This window comes from Mixophyes fleayi, chromosome 9, assembly GCF_038048845.1.
Source record: "Mixophyes fleayi isolate aMixFle1 chromosome 9, aMixFle1.hap1, whole genome shotgun sequence".
Lineage (NCBI taxonomy): Eukaryota > Metazoa > Chordata > Amphibia > Anura > Limnodynastidae > Mixophyes > Mixophyes fleayi.
The window spans coordinates 91,112,952-91,136,743 of NC_134410.1; the positions used below are offsets into that span (position 1 = coordinate 91,112,952).

The 23,792-nt window shown below is 42.5% G+C and overlaps 1 protein-coding gene across 2 annotated transcripts in view; it reads left to right on the forward strand.

Annotated features, from left to right (window-relative positions):
- Positions 1-23,792, forward strand: part of DRP2 (dystrophin related protein 2) — a 280,136-nt gene that overhangs the window by 142,622 nt on the left and 113,722 nt on the right. For both annotated transcript variants that reach the window (XM_075184671.1, XM_075184672.1), the window contains exon 14: positions 11,592-11,657. In XM_075184671.1, coding sequence (XP_075040772.1) covers positions 11,592-11,657 — 66 coding nt within the window. The remainder of the gene's footprint in view (positions 1-11,591; positions 11,658-23,792) is intronic.

A 23,792-nucleotide genomic window follows, 5' to 3' on the forward strand; every position in this document is an offset into this window, starting at 1 on the left:
ATCATGGTTTAAACGCTATAACTATAAAGAATCGTTATCCTATCCCGTTGATCACAGAATTGTTTGATCGTATCCGAGGCTCCCAGATCTTTACCAAACTAGACCTGCGTGGTGCATATAATCTTATCAGAATTAAGAGTGGAGACGAATTGAAGACAGCTTTTAACACCCGCGATGGACACTATGAATATCTGGTTATGCCATTTGGGCTATGCAATGCAGGATTCGTAAGGATGGCAAGAAGGTCATCCGCAAAGTGTGCTAATTTAAATTCTTTGTCTCCCATCCACACACCAGAAATTTCTGGGTTTACGCTAATATCTCCATGCATAGAATGAAAATCATTGGAGACAAGGGGCAACCCTGCCTCTTTCCATTTGTTATGTTAACGGGTTCTGATAGATCCCCATTAACCTTAACTCTAGCTGTTGGATGTGTATATAACCTTTGAATCCTTGCCAGCGCCACCAGCCCTAAGCCCAGGTGGCTAAGTATACCCTGCATGAAGTCCCAGTCAACTCTATTGAGAGCTTTTTCCACATCTGTAGATAATAAGACAACTGAGGTATTCATAGAAGTAGTAAACTGGATCAAATCAATTATTTTAGTAGTATTGTCACGCGCCTCGCTGCCCGGGACAAACCCCACCTGGTCTGAGTGGATAGTCTTAGGCAGAAATGGTTTCAGTCTGTTAGCAATAAGCTTGGCATATATTTTTATGTCCACATTAAGCAGAGATATGGGCCTATAACTTGGACATAGGCAATACTGTAATATGGGCTGTCAGAGAAGTGAGATTGAGCGGAGATCGCATTGAAGGCCTGAAGCATGAGAGGTATCAATTTGGTTTTAAAGGTTTTATAGTATGATATTGCGAGGCCGTCTGACCTTGGACTCTTCCCCGAGGGTGTCGTTTTGATTGCCTCCTCTAATTCCCCAGATGGGAAGGGTGTTTCCAGCATTTGTATGGTTTCTATATCTAGTGTGGGAAAATTAACCCGCTTAAGATAATTAGCTATGCGTTCCTGCTTAATTGAGCACTCTGCCGGAAGTGAATCACTGTTAAGATTAGAAAGATTAGAATAATAAGCATGAAATGTCTTAGCTATATCGGATACATAATTTCCCAGTTTCTGATTTAATGTGTGGCATATACAGTTGTTCTCTTTGGGTTCGCAGTGTTCGGGCCAAAAGTTTTCCCCAGTTTATCTCCCCAATGATAGAACTTGTTTCGGCATTTACGATAATCCAACTGTATCTTACCTAACATTAATTGGTTAAGGGCCTTTCTCACTACCACTAATTCAGTCAGGGTGGCTGACTCTCTAGAAACTTTGTGCCTCATTTCAAGGGATTTAATTTTTTCAAGAAGCGAATCTTGACATGCTATCTTTTATTTTTTCATAGATGAGCATAATTGTATCAATTTTCCCCGAATGACACATTTATGAGCCTCCCATAATGAGATTTTTGACATGTCAGGAGTGTCGTTAAGTAGGACATAGTCATCAAGTGTTGCCTCGATTTGGGATTTGTTATAATTATCTTGGATCAAAAGTTCATTCAGCCTTCACGTGTATGGTCTGTGGCCAGGCTGGGGTAATGAAAGAGACAAATAAACCGGAGCATGGTCAGGCCAGGTAACTTGACCTATTGTAACTTCTTTTATAAAAGCTAGGTGATTGTGTGATAGGAAAAAATAGTCCAGTCGAGAATATATGGTATGTGGATGGGAAAAGGTGTAATCTCTTTCCGTGGGATGTTTGAACCTATATGTGTCGACCAGCTGGTGTTCGTGTATGGTGCGTCTCACCTTGCAGTAGAGTTTACAAGATTATTGCATCTGAATAGGTGGGGATAATGATGGCTATGAAGGCGAAGTTCAGCGCCTAGCTTAAAATGTGTCTCTTGTATAAAGGCCAAATCTATTTATGTTGCTATGAGATCTTTTAGTAACCTAGACCCCTTCTCGAGAATATTTAGACCTTTAACATTAAAAGTCATACATTTGAGTTTATCCTTCATCATCAATGGGGTGCAAGAAACACATGTTGCCCGGCCAACAGCGTTGTAAAATATATATCCAAGTAGCCCAAATAAGTGAAGGCGGGAAGGGGTGGTAACTGGAAGAAGGGATGGGAAGGAGGGATAGGATACAGAAAAATGCAAATGGTAATAACATTTGAAAAAATATTTATGTATAGTAAACAAAAATACTAAACCGCTCCGAGGAAACATGAAGGGCTGTAGTCCTCTAATGCCTCGGAAAGAACCTGTGCGGTCGGGTGGTACTGGGGAGGGGACAGTGAAAACTGTACATTTAAGATTTTTTTATGTACTGCTATTCGAACATATGCCTGAGGTAGTGTGTGATGTAACACGATCATACCTAAACAAGGTAATAAAAGCATGGTCAAGAACACGAACATCCATAGCTTTGCAACTAATTTAGTTAAGAGCAATATAAAGAGAACAATCTCTCCTCTTCCACCTATCTCCTCCTAAAGAAAGCAACATGAAACACGGAAAGTCTCTGAGCGCTTATCTGAACTGGCTCGGCGAGGCTGTGTAATCCCGCAGGCGGCAGAACGCTAATACGTCTTTTCCATGGATATCTGGAAAATCTCCTGGTGTCACGCACCTCGGTCACAAATCTGCAGCAGGAATGGTAAATGAACGGGACCCAGCCGGAGTCTAGATACAACTCCCAGTAAGGCGCGGAGTCTAACAAGGAGGAGGTATTCACCAGGGACCAGCCGCAAGGCGGTTTGGACTTAGCTGCACCTCCTTGCAGGTTCAACCAGGTGGAATATTAGGGAAACAAGCCAAAAGAGTCAGCAAATAAGAGGAGAGTGTCAGCTCTGCAAATTACTGTTTACCCCTGGAATGGCTGCAGGTATAGTGTTCAGTAGTCAGCAGGTTACTCAGGAACAGAGGAGAAGCTCTGTAGAGTGTTAGCTCTGCGGACGACTGATTACTACTGGAATGGCGGCAGGTATAGAGTTCAGCAGTCAGCAGGTTACACAGGAACAGAGGAGATGCATTGTATCGTGTAGCCAGCAGGTTACGCAGGAACAGAGGACAGTGCTATAGAGTGTCAGCACTGCGGATGACTGATTACCACTGGAATGGCGGCAGGTATAGAGGTCAGCAGTTTACACAGGAACAGAGGAAATGGGCTGTAGCGTGTAGAGTGTCAGCTCTTCAGACCAGGAGGAGTACAGGAGCCAGCACTGTATGGAATGTAACATGAAGAACAGGCACCGAGGACAGGGAGGAGGTGCCTTTTAAACTTTGAAGCCTAAACTTCAACCAATAGAGAGAGGAGCAGTGAAATTGACAGATCGGGTCTGCGCATGTGCAGACCTGGAAAGATGGCGGCACCCAGCCCGGACCGAGCGGACGGCAGGAGCTGGTAAGTATGCTGGGATTGGGTATATGGCCCAATCACCCGTCATTTGACACCTGGCAGGAGAGCACTCCAAACCTGTAAAAAACATATGTAGAAAAAAGACTATAGGAGGGAAGGAGAAGAAGGGAGAGAGAGGAACAAAGAGGACAACAAGTAACTTGTCAAAAGGGCATCTTGACTGTGTCCAATGCGTGACTTTGAAAGGCAACATATAATGTAAAGCCTTCTGTGGTTATTTCCCTGTAGTAAATGATCTTATGAGTCTGTTATCGACTGATTAAGTGCCATCTTGAGTTAGCTGGGTTTGATGTTTTTGAGGAGCTTTCTTTATTTTTGGACCCTGCATCTAGTACCAATGCTATGCCCGCTACCCTGCAGCTCTGGCCAGTGTGATAGGCCAGGGGGAACCATCCACATCAACCCTGATCTGAGGCAAGAGGTCAGGTGTACCAGTCCAAGTGCCCATTTTAAAATTTAACAAAATTTACATCAATCTGTAATTTCCTAAATCACTTTCTGTTTACATTGTTCAGAGGTTTCCTATATCTTTAAGACAGGATACAAGGTAACAATTCCCTGCTGTGTATTCACTAAACAAGTGTTGGTAACTCACAGAGGAAAAAGGTCTAATTAGCACAACGCTCCCGTTAGAAGTTGCAAAATATATTTACTCCAACAAATGGTTATTGCTTCAGAAATCAATACATTTTCGATACAGAAATGCAACACAATATCAAAAAATCAGTACACTTGCAATTATATAAATTGTGCTACAGTCAGTCACCTCGTAGCTCCTGAGGCCCTGTGTGTTACACTTCACGGGGAGTCCTTCAATGAAGTGAGAATCTACATCTTGGGCCGATCAGATAGAGGAGGAAGAAGTTGAGGCCAAATTAAGGAAACAAGAGAAATATTATGCCAAATTAAAATAGAGACTGCTGACTAAAAAAACAAACCAAGAAATTTTCAATTTAGCAAGGTCCGGATCACGTTTGCCTTTGAGTGGCCTTGAGTACTTCAGGAACCACTCAGAAAGGCCGGGACTGATGGTGACTAAACTCTGAACTCCTACAGGAGAATGTGATAAGACAGTCTTTTTGAGACTTCTTTCAATCTCAGGAGACACCTTTGAGGGCGGATTGGAGTAGGATTGTGTGGTGGGAAGAATGTAATAGGACCTCTCAGAAATTCTTCCGCAATCTTGTAGCCCAGGTAAACTTGATAAAAACAACAGACTTATCATTCCTTCAAGAAGAAACTTGACTTCCTGACCTCTGAGCAAGGAGATGGTGGGGAAATCTCCTAGATGAAGCCTCAGATGAGAGAGTGTAAGAACAGCCGTTATGCTGCCTTAATTCTGGAACAGGATTATGGTAAATGCCATTCACCAGACTCTTTTCAGAGTTGTATGTAAGCAGTTGTGAACAAGTAGATTAGGGGTTTGCATGACGAGCATGGTGTCCTGTAGAAATCCCGTGAGGGCACCCTTGGCGTTGTCATTTCCTTTTATTTAAGCCTCCTCTCTGAAAAGCCAATTATTAGAGAGGGTGCTAATGCATACCCTAGGTATTGGAAACCTACATGTTTTTCTTTGTTTTTTGTGGTAGCAAAAAAATGGCAGATGAGGTCAAGATGTATATTAAGAAATCCCCTGAACTGGATGGTTTGACCTCCAAGTTTTTTAAACTTTTCAGTGACATCTTGACTCCTCTCTTGGGGAGGTTTTCAATGAGAGCCTGAGCAATGACTTGCTCGCTGCCTCCATGAGGACATCTGCACTTATTTTACTGTCTAAAGATAAAGACCCTGTCAGGATTTGAACCCAGGGCTTCTGCCTGTGTGGACTGCTGCTCTACTGACTGAGCTATTCTGACTGCTGGACAGTTCCTTGCCTTTATGCTGTGTTCCAAATCAGTCCCAGTGATCTCCTGATGTTCCAGCATGCCTTAGCTCCACCCCCTGACTTCCTATAAAAGCCTGGCCAGTTCCTGTTTCCAGTGCCTGATTATTGTGCTGTGATCTAGCTCATGTTCCTGTTGCTTTTTCTACCTGCTATCATCTACTACTTGTGTACCGACCTCGGCTTGCCCTCAACTTCGCTTCTTCCGTTACCAATGGACCTCATTGCCTCACTGTGTACCGTACCTGGCTACTTTTGACCATTCTTATCATCTAATCTCCTGTTGGCCAGCCTTCCTCCCTGCCACTGGGCTCCTCTCCAGTCTCCGAACTGTGACAGACCCATCCATGATTGAGAACTGGCATCCCATCAGTCTTCATAATGTGGACAGAAAGATTTTGGCAATGGTACGTGTTGGCTGGATCACTTATAAATAACTCATTGTATCAATTTATTTAAAGGGAATAGCGCAGGGTGCTTATTTATATTGTTGCAAATGTACTGATTCTTGATACTGTGTATTAGGAATATACTTATTTTATTATATTGTGTGGCACTTTGTATAGGAAATGCATTAATTTCTGAGGTATTGATTTGTAACTTCTGAGACAGGATGTCATGATTGTATTTGTATAAGTTTTCTAAAGAAAGTCCCTCATGTTAATTAAGCCTTTTCATCTCAGTGGTCAATATGTTAGTTCAGCCTGTATACACAGCAAGGGGGGTCGCGGCCTCTCTGTCTGTGTGGCTTGTATCTTGCATCTCAGATCCTGTCTGAAAATGCACACAGAAGGTTTTTGTGATATAGCAGATTAGTGTAAATTTTGTTAACCTTGCATTGCATTTAAATCCATGTTTTGGGAAACCTATTGCATCCTGATACTAAAAATAGCTCAGACTTCTTGGGGCCAGCAAAGAGTTCAGGGGGCTGGCTTACTCCCTGCTAGGCTGTATCCAAAACTGTATAAAACAGCACTGGTTTGTACTGTACTGAAATGTATCATTATTGTTCCATATGACTTTCTGATCACTGGTACCTTCAACCAGTGTAAACTGTCCTTATCAGGACACTTGCGCGGATGAACACCACTTGCTTCAAGATCCTGCTTTGACAAATTCTTCCCTGCTTTATTTACTGTGACCTACAGATTAGACCCAAATCTAATTTGTTTCTGGCTGTTCTGAGGTTTAGACCCAGCTTTCCAACGCTTTGCCACTATGTGCTGCTCTGGCCAGTGTGATAGGCCAGGGGGGATCCACAGCAACCCTGATCTATAGGAAGAGGTCAGGGGTACCAGTCCAGGTGCACCAACAAGGGGGTACACTAGTAGCGACAGATACCCAGAAGGAACGCAGTTCTGGGTGCCGTTAAGGAGTCCAGTGGTAGCAGCACTGTAAGCCCCTCCTACTATGGCGAAGGCGCAGTCGGGATAAAAAAAGGGAACAAAGGCAAATTAAGCCCAGCTGGTTCCCATCAACAACTGACAGGGTGGCATAGGCGGTCCATTCAGTCACAGTACTGTTTAACAGACTTATGGTGATTGCAGGGCTGCTATTGTCTTAAATCAGCACTGTACTCTGTAGGACCATAGCACCTTTAGTGCTGTCCTAGGCATCCAGGAGACAGTGGAATGGCGCTGTACAGAGAAATGAGCCAAATATCTGCCGGGACTGGATCAGTGTAAGCGGTGGTAGTCACTTTTGCGATGGCGATAATCCCAACAGAATTTACAGCTGCAGTAAAATTCCAAATGCTGTAATTCAGACCTGCATTCAACTCAAACTTGCTTATAAATTACAACATAGCTACAGTGACATTCACGTCACTTGGAAGCGCGACTGTTACATTTATGCTATTAAGGGGGTAATGCAAGGGGCTGGTCGATGTCTACTATCCAGCCCTTCCTAAAACACATTACACACCTTCGCATTGGCTCCTTAATAGAATAAATGTAACAGTCGTGTAACAGTCGTGCTTTCAAGTGATGTGAATCTCACTGTAGCTATGTTGTAATGCCAGAATTGTTGAGAGTCAGTTTTTAAGTTTGAATTGGTGGAGCTTAGTAAAGGTAGGTAAAACTTACATTTTAACAGAGTTTATATGTCCTATTCAAGAGATGAAGTGTTGTTTCCAGCTCTCTAGGTCATTTACCTGGGCCTGCAGATAAGGGTAATTAGCTTGAAATAGCTGGCTATATTGTTTTGTTATGTGGATATCCAGATTTTCCTTTGGTGCCATTTGAAAGGGAATTTTTGGGCCAGGTCTGTTCTGATGGAATTCATGAGATAGAAATCAAGTATCTCAGTTTTTTGGGAGTTTGTAATCTGAGAGATCGCTATGGACTTCAAATTCTTTAAGCAGCTATGGCAACGTTGTGGTCCGTTCAGATAAAGTCAGGAGGATGTCATCTCCATACAAGGAAATTTTGTGTTCTGTCTTTCCTACTTTCATTCCTAAAATGGCTTTGCTTGAATATATGTTTTTACATCGGTCAATTAATTGTGCAAATATTAAGGGCGATAGGGGACAGCTATGTTGTGTGCCATTTGAGATTAGAAACGGAGGTGAAGCAACTCCAATAGCTAATACCATTGCTCTAGGTAGTCAAGGAATTTACAAGTGAACCCCATAGACCTCAGAACTTATAAATGTCCATGAGACCCGATCAAAAGCTTTTTTAGCGCCAAATGCCATATTTAAAGATGCTGTTTTGCACACATGAATAGAGTAGATTAGGTCAATGGCTCATCTTGTGTTATCCAAGGCCTGATGGCCAGGAACAAACCGGACCTCTCTAGGTGTATCAAGGAGGGTAGAAGGTAATTCAGTCTATTTGCTAATATTTTTGCATAAAGTTTAAGGTCGCATTTAATAATGATATTGGTCTATAATTAGAGAAGGATGCAGATCTCTGCCTGGTTTCGGTATGACAGAGATAGTGGCCAAGGTCGTTGCAGCATCAAAAGAGGCTCCGGTTAAGATTTAATTGTAAAAGTCTGTCATAACCAGGGCAAGAATACTGAAGAACTTTTTGTAATATTGAGGAGTGAGACCATCAGGGTTGGGAGCTGAAGATGATTTTAATGATTTTATCGATGATAAGGTCTCCTGTGGTAAGATCAGCATTCAGGAAGGAACAATCACTGTCGGAGAGACTCTGCAATGGAAGAGAGGACAAAATAGAGATGGTCTTCTTCATCAAAGATTCTGAAGACGGGAATCCGGGTAGATTGTACAGATATTTCTAATCGTGGAATTTCTGATTTGTATAGGGCCATAGATAGATTGTCTGCTATGACTCTTTTTAATCTAGAGATCAGTCCAAGAGTCCTTTTTGGGTATAGCTTAGTTTTAAGTCTGCCTTATCGGCTTTATTGTAGAATGTTTGTTGTAGTTTTTTCAGAGTATTTGCTGCTTTATAGGAAAGGATTGTATTTAGATGACCTTTAAGGGTATTGATCTGAGCAAGGAGATCTAAAAAAGGCTTTGTTTATGTTGAGATAGTAGAGAATCAATCCTCCCATCGAGGGAGGCAATCTCCTGAGTTGCAAGCTTTTTAGCAACTAAGGCTTTATTTATTAGCTTGCCTCTAATGGTAGCTTCATGAGCTTGCCATATGACAATGGCCACAAATTCGTCCGAGGCATTGAGTTCAAAGTATTCTGCGAATGTGTCTTTTATCATATGATATGTTGTCTGATTCAGTAATTGAGAGTCATCAAGACACCATCAATGAGATTGAGCAGATAATTTAATCAGGTTAAAATTTATCTAAATGCCAGCATGATCTGTCCAGGTGAATGAAGATTCTAGTCTCCAGGACCACCTGTATGAGGGAGTGGTATACAAAGACCATATCAATGTGAGAGTAGCTTTAATGTGAGAGGAAATAGGGCTTCATTTAGAGTCGGACGCACTGTGCGTCTAAGACTTACATGAAGGAGTGGGAGTGTGCCGCAGCTTGGTAGGGTATTATGAGTGGTATGCAACCCCAGTTGTGTCCCACTCGTAATACCCTACCAAGCTGCAACCAGTTCCTGCAGCTAGCTAACTACTTGCGCCACCTAATTCCTGCCACACTTTTTCAGTCTTGTTTGATGTGTGTTCTGCCTGTGTCTTGATCCGACTAGGGTACTTTTTGTGGGTAGACGCCCATAGTATCTGAATTATTCACGGTCACGCCTACGTAACTCAGTGTTCCATCCTTTCCCTCGTACTGAGACGCAAGCTGTCGCAAGTGTACACTGCGTCTGAAAAGCAGATGGAACTGCAGGAAACTTTTGCTTACTGCGCATGCCCGTCAGTGGAAATGTGCAGGATGTGCCTGAAATGGACTTTGTGTCCGACTCTAAATGAGGCCCATAGTGTGCAAAGTCTTTATCATCAGACTTTTTAAGGCATCAGGTACAATGTTAGGTAGTGAAGACAAATCAAAAGAGATTGAGATTCCCTCGAGGGGTTGGAGGATACATTCTCATATATGGCTGCAGATGATTTATCCAAAATCAAATTTAATATTGTAATAAAATCCCCGGCAATGGTGTTATGGCCCTGCGCAAATCACACAATATGTTTAAATACCTGTGAGAAAAAAGAGCCTTGACCCTGGTTGGTTCATAAAGTGATAAAGAATGATCTGCTCAGAGCGGAGGGTGCTAATCAAAATCAGGTAATGACCGTCTGGATCAGAGTAACATTTAAACAAGATAAAGAGAATTTTGTTGTTTATTAAGATTGCCCAGAGCCGTAACTTAGAATTCTAGCGCCTGGGGTGAGAAAGAGAAATGCCGCCCCCCTAGCCCTCAATTTTAACCAAATGAACGTAAAATATTCCTAAATTGCGCCCCCCTTCAGTGTTGCGCCCTGTGAGGTCGCCCCTGTCGCACAGCCCTAGTCAGCCACACCCCTTTCCTTTTCTTACAGTCCGCAGAGGCAAAAAATGATTGTGTGTATTACTTACCTTAGAGGCAGGTATGGGCACCTGTGAAGTGAGTTTCCTGTGATGATTATGTATTATTGTTGTTTTCCCGTAATAATCAGGTATGACAATGCATATTGTATGTAATCTTGTAATGTAATCTCAATGTGTGGTTTGCTAAATGACATTAATATGAACCTATGCAAGTGTCAATAAACTTTAGAAATTAGCCAAAAAGAGATAGATAAGCATCTCTGAGGAGTTTTTTTGGTATGCAGAGGCTGTGGACTTGACCAGCCAAGCCAAACGAGCAGAGATGAGAACTCCGTCCTGTGAACATTCCAGATCTCAGGACATCCCTTGTACACTTTTTCTCTTTTTCATTTTCGCTTCTGTTCCTTTTCTGAATCGAAGACAAATTGTTATTGTAAATGACAACTGATGTTTCACTATATATGATTGCACAAATTCAATTAAAAAGTTTTAAATAATTTGTACAGGTATTGTGAATAACTAAAACCATGTAAGATAGACTAGCTGCAAAACATAACCTCTGTAATTTGTAGGCATCTCTAATAAAAGGGATGAGTTGGCAACCTTGTTCATAAGAAAAGTTCTAAGTTTTCAGTCCTATTTGGTCGCACATATGCCATGTTTTTGGGATACTCCAATTAAACCCAAATCATTTAATCACTTGCTAAGTGATTAAAACTCAGCCATATGAGTGGAAACAGAAAAAGATTTAAAATCTGACCTGTTTTTGGCAATTATTGAATTACTTAATCATCATTATCATCAGCTATTTATATAGCACCACTAATTCCGCAGCGTTGTACAGAGAACTCCTATCAGTCCCTGACCCATTGGAGCTTACAGTCTAAATTCCTTAACATACATACATAAATACACACATACACACAAACTGGTCAATTTGATAGCAGGCAATTAACCTACTAGTATGTTTTTGGAGGGTGGGGGGAAACCAGAGCACTCGGAGGAAACCCACACAAACGCGAGGAGAACATACAAACTCCACACAGATAAGGCCATGGTTGGGAATCAACCGTGTTGCCCACAATATTACTGTTCTAAAGAATTTACTTCCTGGGCTGTAGCTACTCAATTGAGTTCTATCACAGAAAGGGATCCTTCATGTGGTCATAACAGCCATAATATTTGTTCTGCCAGGAGGTTATCCATTTTGGATCTGCACTGTATTTAGCATATTGGGGGTCCTTCCTCTTGGATCTCTCCTGTTACCTGAAGGCACAGAGAGCGATATCCCAATTAAACCATTTAGGAATGTTATTGATATTCCCATATTATGAAATTATTGTTTTCTTCTTTTATGTTTTTGCAGACTTGCTGAGATGGAAAGTCAGAACTGTTCCTTCTTCAGTGACAGCCTTTCTCCTGATGACAGTCTGTAAGTTCTTTTCATCATCCTGATATCATTCCATTGGTTAAGTTATCAATTACCATGTATGTAATGTCAGAATGAGACTATACCCCACACATAGTTTGCTTTATTTTTAAATGAATGTTCAATATAAAAAATTTAAATACAAACAAACCTAATTTGGTGGTTTCATACCATCCCACATGTTTAGTTTCAGTGCGAAAACTTGAACCAGGTACTGTGCAAAATAAGTGGGGGGAAATGTGAGTCACCCACTATGTACCATGTTGAAAGGTTTTCACATTAACTAGTTTGTGATAGCTGCCAATCACAAATAACCACAAATATACATTAGGCCCTGAATCATTGACTTTTTGGTTATATATACTTGGTAATTACAGTATATATGTGTGTGTTTGCATGACCTAAGTAATGTTGTTTTGTGTATTTGCTCTTATTTGTATCTTTTGGACTATACATATCTACATTTTTATTGTGTAAACTTACTTTAAATGCTCTCTATTCATTATATTTTAACATGTACTGTGTATATTTCTATTTGTATGATTTATTGAATGCATTATCGTTTTGCAGTATACTTTTGTGTTGTGCATAATACTTTAATTTATACTGTGACTTTGGGACTGTATCCTTTTTGATAAGCACCTACATCAAATTAAAGTCTTATAATTTGAGTTGGTGTGCTTGCCATTTCTCAATAAATGACAATGACAAATCTTTAAATATCATTATAAACTTAGAACAGACCGTAGACATAGGGGTATATTTACTAAACTGTGGGTTTGAAAAAGTGGAGATGTTGCCTATAGCAGCTAATCAGATTGTAGTTGTTAATTTTTTAGAATCTATTAAATAAATGATAACTAGAATCTTATTAGATGCTATAGGCAACTTTTCCACTTTTTAAAACCCGCAGTTTAGTAAATATATCCCATAGACTGTGTCAGCATAGTCTCATGAAGGACTGGTCACGCATAACAAATGTGATCAGTTTTTATAAGAAGGAAAGTTTCAGACTGGATCTTCGCAGTCCAATCTTTGTGATATATTTGGATTTCCCTAAAGTTTTAAATCAATATAGTCAGGTACTGCAAATTCCTTCTGTCTGACATTCTGCTCACCATCTATCCCTACTCCATACTCAGGCGCGGGCTGGCGGCCACATCACATAACACGCGATGCAGCCAAGTCATTGATGATGCGGCCGCATCGCGTGTCATGTGATGCGGCCGCCGGTTAATATTCAAGTAATATGACATCCACGGGGGGGGGGATTTGGGTGGCCGGCCCAAAAAGCGGTTAGACTGTGCTGCCTGGCCCCAGGGCCCAGCCCGCCCCTGTCCATTCTGTCCGAAATATCAATGCAAGACTGATCTTACTCTTTCACCAAGCTACTGTATATCCACTGCACCACTCTGCAAATTTCTACATTGACTCCTCATATCCTTCAGAATTTAATTCAACTTACTCATCCTCACCAACAAAGCCCTCACTAACACCACCCCTTCAAATATATCAAGCATCATATCAAAGTACTCTATCAAGTCCTTATATCTGCCCTTGACCAATGCCTTGCTTCCTCTCTGATAACTGCCACTCATTCACATTTAAAAAGTTTCTCCAGTATCACTACCCACTTATGGACTTCCCTACCATGTCCGATCAGACTCTCCCCCCAGTCTTCAAATCTTTAAATGCTCTCTGAAAACCACCTATTTACTACAACCTAAACTACTTTCACTTATACTACTCATACTGGCACTGTACACAATATTCCTCTTCTCAGGTATGCCCTTTTCCCACCAAGTTGTAAGCAAGCTCCACCTACTTTTTTTTTTTTCATTTACCTTTATTTTGTCTACATTTGTCTATATCTCTGCTTTATGTATACTCTGGTTTCCTCATTTTGTCGTGTGCCTTGCAAATCAACAATACTATTATTATTAATATTATTATTATTAATAATAATAATAATAATAATAATAATATTAATACTGAGAATATTCTATGATAAGTGTATGTACATGGGCACAAAACCGGTTGAGGATGGAAAAAAACTTTAGCCCTGTCTGAATATGAAATTACTTAAGTACATACAGATAAGAACAATGGGTACAGGTAAGCAGAACAATAAATGCATAGATGCAATTAATAAAGAAAATCACATAGCATACAAAAACAATTCAGCTTTATACAAAAAAGAGACATTGAGGAGGACTGAGAGTGGACAGACATGAGACATAGAGTAGAAGGCCGTGCCAATGAGAGCTTACATTCTAAATGGAGGAAAAATTAGAGACAAAAGAAACAAATGGGACCATAGGTATAGTGGTGTTCCTCATGGCGCTGAGGCCAGGATGTAGAGAGGCCTAGGTGGTACAGAGTTTTAGAGGGTCCAGATGATGCATAGGCCTATAGGTCTATTGCCTAGAAGGTGCAAAGGCCATGATGGTGTTTGGGCCTAGGTAGTGTAGAAACCTGCATTTTGGCAAGTGAGGTATGACAGTGGCAATGTAATCAAAGTGGTAAAACCACATCCAGGCAATACTATGGCAAATCAACATTTTGACGCAGCAATGTTATGGTAGAGCAGTTCAATGGCAAATGCAATGCAGTACAAAAATTCAGCACGGTGGCTAACAGTTAGCACTTCTGCCTTACAGCTCTGGGGACATGAGTTTGATTCCCAACCATGGCCTTATCTGTGAGGAGTTTGTATGTTCTCCTCCGGGTGCTCCGGTTTCCTCCCACACTCTAAAAACATACTGGTAGGTTAATTGGCTGCTAACAAATTGACCCTAGTCTGTCTGTGTGTTAGGGAATTTAGACTGTAAGCCCCAATGGGGCAGGGACTGATGTGAGTGAGTTCTCTGTACAGCGCTGTGGAATCAGTGGCGCTATATAGTGGCGCAGCTTTAAATTTAAGCTGTCATCTCGCCGATTTCCGGCGACTTGTACAACCCGCAATATGATACATTTACCCCCCAGTGTTGGCATGTCTGGTGCCACCCTGCAAAAAATGAATTTGCGCTTTAATAAATAATTTGTTCATTTAATAATGCTTTTCTTCTTTTAATGCAAATCATATAATAGTCAAATAATCAAATAAATAATAATAATATTAATAATAATTATTAATAATAATAATAATAATAATCAAATAAATAAAACTTTAATAAAGAGAGTAAAAGAGAAATACATTAAACAGCAAACATTTATCGCTATCTGAATCATATAAATGAAGAATATGTATTTTTTATAATAAATTGTTGGCAAATTAGTTTGGTGAGAGGTATACAAGAAAAAACAATGCTCCTTCATTGTCACACTTTTGCTCCTCCAACACACTGTTTCCCCATTATTACACTAATTCCCCTTAATTCTTTACTTTCCTTTCTATGACCTGCAATGAAAGGGGGTGGGCCACACTGCACAAAAGTGAAAGCAAGGAAGAGGCAAGCAACTACCGACCAGTGAGCCTTACATCAGCAGTAGGGAAATTGATGGAAACACCCTTAAAAGAAAGAGTTGTAGAATAGCTCAAATCCAGTAACTTGCAGGATCCCAAATGGTTTGGATTTACTAGGGGATTTACAGGGAAAAAGATCATGTCAAAGAAATCTTATTGACTTTTATCACTGGGTGATTAAAGTAATAGTTCAAGGGGGGGGGGGGGGGGTCATACATGTCGCTTATCTAGATTTTAGTAAGGCTTTTGACACTGTCCCACATTGCAGACTCTTGAACTCGAAAACTTGGGATTGGATTCTAAGATGGTTGAATGGATAAGATCTTGGTTGCAGTAAAGAGTTAGAGTAAATTGAGTGCTTCACAGGAGGAGAAGGTTACCAATGGAGTACCCCAAGTATCTGTAGTTGGTCCAGTGCTTTTTAGAATCTTTATTGGTGACATTGCAAATGGTAATGAAGGGAAAGTATGCATTTTTGCAGATGACACAAAGATATCCAACAGGGTAGGCTCACCAGAAGGGGTAAAACAAATAACCAATAATCTAGGTAGATTAGAGGAATGGTCAAGAGAGTAGCACATATAGTTTTTTTTTTTTTATGTAATCTCTTTTTATTGAAGTGAAACAGCATATACAAGTGAATGTAACAGTATTAACACATAAATATAGATATAGTACTTCAAGTATTTTCGTTGCATATCAGCAATTGCCAGTTCACCTAGAGTGGCGTATATCTGCTTAACTTTTCTTGTATAAAATAGTAAAAGAAAGTCAGGGGGATGGAGGATAGAAAGATAGAAGGGAAGGTTGGGAGGAAGGACATGGGGGGGGGGGGGAATTGGGTTTCATACATTCCACTGAGCAAACAACACTGAGCCTTTAAATTCAATCCATTCCGACCACATTACGTAGAAAGCTCTATTTTTATCCTCTGCCGCATAGATTATTTCATCCATTACCATATAAAAGTCTATTCGCGTAAATCATTCTTTTATAGTGGGAGCTAGCGGTGATTTCCTGTGAACCAGAATCACAGTCTTGCCAGCGCTATTGAGAAATTTTATCGAGGACTTTTTGTATTGGGAGACTGGCATATTGGTATCGTTGAGTAGCCAAAATCTCGGGCAGTTTGGTAAATCGGTTCCCACAATTGATTTGGAGATGAGAATAACCGCTTCCCAAAAAGGTCTGATTGCCGTGCATTCCCACCATATAAGTAAAGGAGTGCCTGAAGCTCCTTGACATCTCCAGCAGAGATCTGAGACCCCAGGAAACATCTTTGCCAAGAGGCTTGGACATCGATACCACCTAGTTAAAATTTTGTAGTGTGTTTCGACCACTCTTAAACTAATTGAGTGCGCTGAAATATGACTCCCCATTCTGACTCAGGTATGTCCATGCTTAACTCCCGCTCTCAGTCCCTGGTGAATTTGGGTAGCGCTTTGAATAGATGTACTATCAAGATCTTATATATAGATGATAATGTATGCCTGGGGCGTTGAGCCGCCGTGCATAGGGTCTCAAACTGCGTGCACGTCCTACCTGCCTCCTCGCGGACTCCCCTAGAACCTGCAAAGTGTCTCAATTGAATATGCCTCCAAATTTCGACATTGGGTAAGCCCCATTTTGCCTGTAGATCAGCAAAAGGTATGACTCCAGACCTGCCCACCAGCTCGCCGACACGGGTTATCCCTACATGGATCCAATGCTGGAAAGACTGTCTTGCGGGACCTGGGGGGAAATCTGGATTGTCAAAAAGTGCCGTCAGGGGAGAGTGTTTTGTGGAAATGTTTGGAGTAGTTCGCAGCTTTGACCATCTGGCCAGGGTAGGAGAGATAGTCGGGTGTTTAGTCTTGGGAAGAGAAGACTGCCATGGGACAAGATCAATAGCTGTGTCTAACATGTAATCCTCAATCCAAACCAATTGTCTATCTCCTCCTCCTCTTGTCCAATCGAGAACCCTGTTCAGCATAACCGCGTCATAGTATGTTGAAAAATGTGGCAGCTGAAGGCCGCCGTCACATTTGCGCTTATATAATATGTCATGCTTGAACCGAGGTTTCCTGCCCCTCCAAACAAAATGTCTAATGGCCTTATGTAGCTCCTTGAACCATGAAGTGGGGACATGTATTGGGAGTGTGTGAAGGAGATATAGAACTCTCGGAAGTAGGTTCATTTTTACAATATTAACTCTACCCATCAGGGAAAAGTCCTTCTGTAGCCAGCCCCTTAAATTGGAACGTATAGTTGCAGTAATGGGTAGGAAGTTATCTGCAAAAATCTTTGAGTTGTCTTTATTTATGATCACACCCAAATACTTAATATGTGTGGGGTGCCAGGCAAAGGGGAAAGCCAACTTCAAGCCTTCGATTACTTTAGGTGGAGAGGAAATATTGAGGGCCACTGACTTTGAGAAGTTAATTTTAAAATTAGATAGCTCTCCGAAAGTACGGAATTCTGAGACTAAGTTCGGAATAGAAACAATTGGGTTCGTGAGGACTGCAAGAAGGTCATCCGCGAAGAGTGCTAGTTTAAATTCTTTCCCTCCCATCCGTACTCCGGAGATATCCGGGTTTGCTCTAATTGACCGCACGAGTGCCTCCATACATAAGATAAAAATCATGGGAGAAAGGGGGCAGCCCTGCCTTGTTCCGTTAGCTATTTTAACGGGTTCTGATAGCTCTCCATTAACTCTAACTCTGGCCGTCGGGAATGTGTACAATGTTTGGATTATTGCCAGTCCCACGGGCCCCAAACCCAGATGCCTAAGTGTCCCCTGCATAAAATCCCAGTCGACTCTATCAAATGCCTTTTCCGCATCTGTGGATAGTAGGACGGTTGAATTGCTGGTAGAAGTGACATGCTGGATCAAATCAATTATTTTAGTGGTATTGTCGCTAGTCTCGCGCCCTGGGACAAATCCTACCTGATCAGAGTGGATAATTTTAGGTAACAGTTACTTCATTCTGTTTGCTATGAGTTTAGCGTATAATTTAATGTCCACATTGAGCAGAGATATAGGTCTATAGCTTGGACAAAGCGCTGGGTCTTTTCCCTCTTTAGGGAATACTGTGATGTGGGCTGACAGAGATTGATGTGAAAAGTGGGCTTGGGCGGAAATCGCATTAAAGGCTTGAAGCATGAGTGGTATCAGTTTGGCTTTAAAGGTTTTGCAGTAAGATATTGTAAACCCATCTGGCCCAGGACTTTTCCCTGAGGGTGTCGTTTTAATTGCTTCCTCTAGCTCCTCAGACGTGAAAGGTGCCTCCAACATTTGTATGGTGTCTATGTCTAACGTGGGAAACTGAACCCTCTCTAGGTAATTAGCTATGCGTTCCAGTTTAACAGAGCGCTCTGTCAGCGATACCTTACTGTTGAGATTATAGAGATTAGAATAGTATGTGTGAAACGTCTTAGCTATGTCAGAGGGGGTAACGCATAGCTTCCCGGTTTCTGATTTAATGTGTGGTATATACAGCTGAGCTCTCTGAGTTCGCAGGGCTCGGGCCAAAAGTTTTCCCGGTTTGTCTCCCCACTGATAGAACTTATTTCGACATTTACGATAGTCCAGCTGTATCCTACCCAACATCAACCTATTGAGGGTCTTTCTCACTTCCGCTAACTCAGCCAGGGTTTCTGACTCTCTAGAGACTTTGTGTCTCATTTCAAGAGATTTAATTTTTTCTAGGAGTAGGTCTCGGTATGCTATCTTTTGTTTTTTCATGAATGTGCCTAACTGGATCATCTTTCCCCGAATAACACATTTATGAGCCTCCCATAATGAGATTTTGGATATGTCAGGAGTGTCGTTATGAAGTATATAATCATCCAGTTCTGTCTCGATTTGGGATTTACTATAGTTCTCCTGGATCAGGAGCTCGTTCAACCTCCATGTGAATGGCCTATGGCCAGGTTGGGGTAATGAAAGGGACAAGTATACCGGGGCGTGGTCCGACCAAGTGACCTGACCTATTGTTACTTCCCTTATCAGATCTAAGTGATTATGTGATAGGAAAAGGTAGTCCAGTCGGGAGTATATGTTATGTGGGTGGGAAAAAAAAGTATAATCTCTCTCCGTGGGATATTTAAACCTCCATGTGTCGACCAGCTGGTGCCCATGCATGGTGTGTCTCACCTTGCGGTAGAGTTTACCGGAATATCTGGTCAGCCCTGAAGAGGCGTTGATGGCAGGATGAAGCACCCAGTTGAAATCTCCTCCTAGAACGAGAATGCATTCCCGCAGCGGGTCCACCCTGTCCAGGATGGTTTCTAGGAAAACAGGTTGATTGTGGTTAGGCACATATAAAGTCACCAGGGTGAAGGACTGGTCAAAAATTTTGCAGGTCAGGGCTAGACCCCTGCCAGCTTGCAGCTTGTGAATTGCTATATCTTTTACCTGCAGTCGCCTGGAAAGAAGAATGGCCACACCTAATGTCTTGCTGTCGGGGTTATTACATGTGAAAATGTGGGGATAATGTTGGCTACGAAGTCGAGGCTCCGCACCTTGCTTGAAGTGTGTCTCTTGTAAAAAAGCCACATCAACTTTTGTTGCTATGAGGTTCCTTAGAAGCCTAGATCTCTTCTCCGGTATATTAAGACCCTTAACATTAAGGGTCATACAATTAAGTTTATCCCTTGTCATCTAAGTGGAACATGGCACATATGGTAGCATGGCAGCTGCGCTGAGGGGGATATGTCTGTGTAACCCAGAAAAGTGGTAGCGGAGTATGATAAGAAGAGGGGGGGAAAAGGGGGGTGGGAAGGAGGGACAAGGAGAAGAAAAAAGCATATAACAAAAACATTTGCAAATAATATTAGCTACTTTAAACAGAAATGTCAGCCTGCTCCGGGGAAACATGAGAGGCCGTTGACCTTTCAAGCCTCGGAAAAAACTCTTGCGGGTCAGGGGGTACTGGGGGGGTTTAACGTCAGTGACAACTTTGTATAACAATTCTTCTGTACTTTTGTTTAAACTTATTAGTGAGAAAATGTGTAACCTAACATATCAAACAATCCTAACTTTGCAAATATATTTGAAAAACATTCTGCAAGGAGCAACCTCCCCCCCTCCACCCAACCTCCCTCAAAGAAGCAGACCACATTCAGCTGTCAGTTCTTTTATGTGGTTTGCTGACCCTTCTCCTGATGATGCAGCACTTCCGACCTGTGGGAACAGATACCGAAAAAGAGAGAGAAGGGGAGGGGAGGGGTACGGTGGAAAGGAGAGACAAGGAAACAGAGGACCTATGGCTTGTCTGCGAGGCTTCTTCATTGTGTCCATTATTTAGGAACATAAGGTGGCAAAGTAAATCAGGTCCTCCTAGGTCTACTCCTTGTAGCATTTGGATTCTTGAGTCTGTTATTAGTTGATCAAGTGCCCTCTTGGCTCGGTTGACTTTGGCGCTTTTGAGGGCCCTTCTTTGATCTGCCCACCTGTCGGAACCTTTCCGCTCCCTGAGGAGCCTCCATCAGCGTCAAGCGGGAGAAGGACTATTGCCACTCTGGAAGTGTAACCTTTGGGATACCCAGTGATGAGCAGAAATCTGAGAGACCTGACGGTTCCACCAGCGTGGCCGATTTCCCTTCATGCACCACCTGCAGCTGGAAGGGGAAGCCCCAACGATACATAATGTTATTCTTTAGTAGTTCTTCTGTGAGGGGCTTTAGCATCCGCCTTTGCTGGAGCATGTGCCATGATAAGTCCTGAAAAACCTGGATCTCATGACCGTTGAATTGGAGGCCGTCCAAGCGTCACAGCTTCCGCACGATCTCATCTTTTTGTGTAAAATAATGCAGGCGGCAGATGACGTCTCTGGGTCTTTCTGTAGGAGCCCCTCGTGGACGTAATGCCCTATGTGCTCTATCAAAGGTGATGACATTCTCCGACGGCATTTCTAGTATCTCATTGAATATTTTCGTGAGGGCGACCACCAGACCTTGTACGGGAACATCCTCAGGCAACCCCCTTATCCTCAGGTTATTTCTGCGACCTCAATTGTCCACATCATCCATCTTGTAGTGCAGCCACTGTAGGGCTTTTCCCTGTGCTGAAACTGTGGATTGGAGGGTGGTATAACGGCTTTCTTCTGCCTCCTTGCTCTCCTCCAAAGCCACCAACCGGTGACCCATGTGCGCCAGATCCGCTTGGAGTGTGGCCACCTCGTGGCGGACCGCCTCCTTCAACCTGGTCTCCAACATCTCAAAATCCTTCTTGGAAGGGACCTCTTGTTTGGTGGGCAGGGTCCTGAGCATGCCCATGATCTGGGATAGTTCTAGCTGGTCTTTGGCGGGAGAATTCCCAGTGGCCTGGGAGACGGCTACTAGGGAATCGGGTGTGGACGCCCGCGAGTTGCTAGAGGATGCCGCCGTGTCGCTTGCTTCAACTCCAGATGAAGATTTCAGAAAGGCACGTAAATTTGAGTGCTGAGGTGTAGCCACAGGTTGTTTAGAAGCTTTCTTGGTGGAACCTCTCTTATCCTTGCCCATCTGGGCCCTCGACCGATATCCTTGGCAGGTTACAAAAGTTGTTTTTCTTCGTCCGTACTATAGCATATAAATTAGTCGTCACTAGACCCGTCCCCCCATTTGAGGTCTAGACAGCCATGTCAGGCACAGGAACACATGAGGTGCGCTTGCACCGGCATAACAGGAGCAACCGGGGAAGCCTCAACATCTGCCCACCCGCTGAGCCGCTGGGGCACTAGGTGCCATCCTCATATCATTCCTTTGGAGGAAATGATCAATATAGTATTGTGTGGCCACCACTGGGTGTCAGCAGTGTTGCATAATAGAAGGAATATCAGACAGTGTAGTAACCAAAGCGTCCACACGGTGGCAGTAGCTTGCCAATCAAGATCTATGTGTGTAGAAAAGACCAGGTCGGCCGATCATGGATCCCCACTTTTCTGTGTGTCTCCATGCTATAAACCTGTTCACCAACCTGTCAGCTTGTGAGAACAGTGGCCAGCGCCCAGTCCATCCACAAAACCGTGCCTCAGCTCAATGCCTCCCAGCAAGTCTCTCCCACCGGAAGTGGGCAGCCTGCGGCTCCACAGGCACCCGAGGACCGGCGCCGAACCGGAAGCAGGCCCATTCCCGGAGGCGGTCTCCGGCTGGTGACAGAGGGAATCTCACAGGTACAGGGGGGCAGCGGGTAACTGCGGTGACCACGGGGGAGCCGGGTAGTGTCGTTGGACGGACGGATGTTGTGGCGGGCGAGTGGGTGGTCAGCAGCGGGCGACAGGCCGGCCGTGCGGTTGTATTTAAAAGAGTGTGCCCGCCTCGGATGTTTTCTCTGCTGAGGTGAGAGCAATCAGAGGAGTTTTTAGGGGACAGATAAACCCTATTTTTGGGGTTTTTTCCAATCAGTTGGATGGAGCTCTCTCTGAATGCTGCCTCCCGAGATGGCGTCCTGACCACGCCCCCAGCACATATAGTTTAATGCCAAATCATGCACTTGGGTCTCAAAAACCCAAAGGTTAAATATAGTATTAATGACTATAATGGAAACTACTGAGCTGGAAAGAGATCTATGAGTCACTCTTTCAGGTGACTTAAAGGCAGGTAGGCAATATAAGAAAGCAATGAGGAAGGCAAGTCAGATGCTTGGTCGCACAGGGAGAAAAATCTACTACAGCAGCATAAAGAAGTAATAATGTCACTGTGTAGGTCATTGGTACGGCCTCATCTAGAATACTGTGTTCAGTTCTGGAGAACTTATCTCTAGAAGAATATAAATACATTAGAGACTATACAAAGAAGGGCAACTAAAACTTACCAGGAAAAGACTAGAATATCTTAATATGTACAGTTTGGAGAAGAGAAGGGAACGGAGGGGAGACGACACAAACTTTCAAATATATCAAGGATTTTAACAAGGTACAGGAGGGAAACATTCTTCAAAAGAAGAGAAATATTAGACATGCACTGAAACTGGAGGGAAGTAGGTTCAGATGAAATTTGAGGAAAAACTACTTCACAGAAAGGGTAGTAGATAAGTGGAATAGCCTCCCATCAGAGGTGGTTGAGGCTAATACAGTAGAGCAATTTCAATATGCTTGGGGTAGACCTAAGGATATCCTTACAAAGAATAAAGGATCAAATAGGGTTTGAAGTCACCATAGGTTAAAAATGTATTCATTGCTTCTGCCTATATTATATGATTATGTGGGCTTTATTTTACTACTTTCATTTGTACACGAGTAGAAAGATTATACCGGCTACCAGATATGTCTGACTCAGCATATGGGTGTAAATATTCTATTTTTGCATGAAGATTTTTAGAATTGCATATGCATCCAACTCAGCAAGTGCCCCATTATAAAGTGATTGACCTAGTGAATGTATCCAATTGTCATTTTTGGGGCCAAGAATAATTTTTTTTCTCCTGTAAGGTTAAATTTGTACCTGTGGCACTAGGGTTTTTGTTTAACCATTCTCTTGATCAACACAATTAGAAAGTATGACCTGTGTCTTGTTTCACACTTCCTAAGTATAAGCAGGGCCACCAAGAGGAGGGGGGAGTGGGTGCTATTTACCCAGGCCTGGCTCGGCCCCTCACTGCTGACCTTTGTTTTTTTTTTTCTTACTTTAAACTCTTTTATATTGTTTCTTTTATTTTATTATTTTTTGTGGGGGATGGCTCCACCCCCTTCATTGGTGGGGGGAGCAGG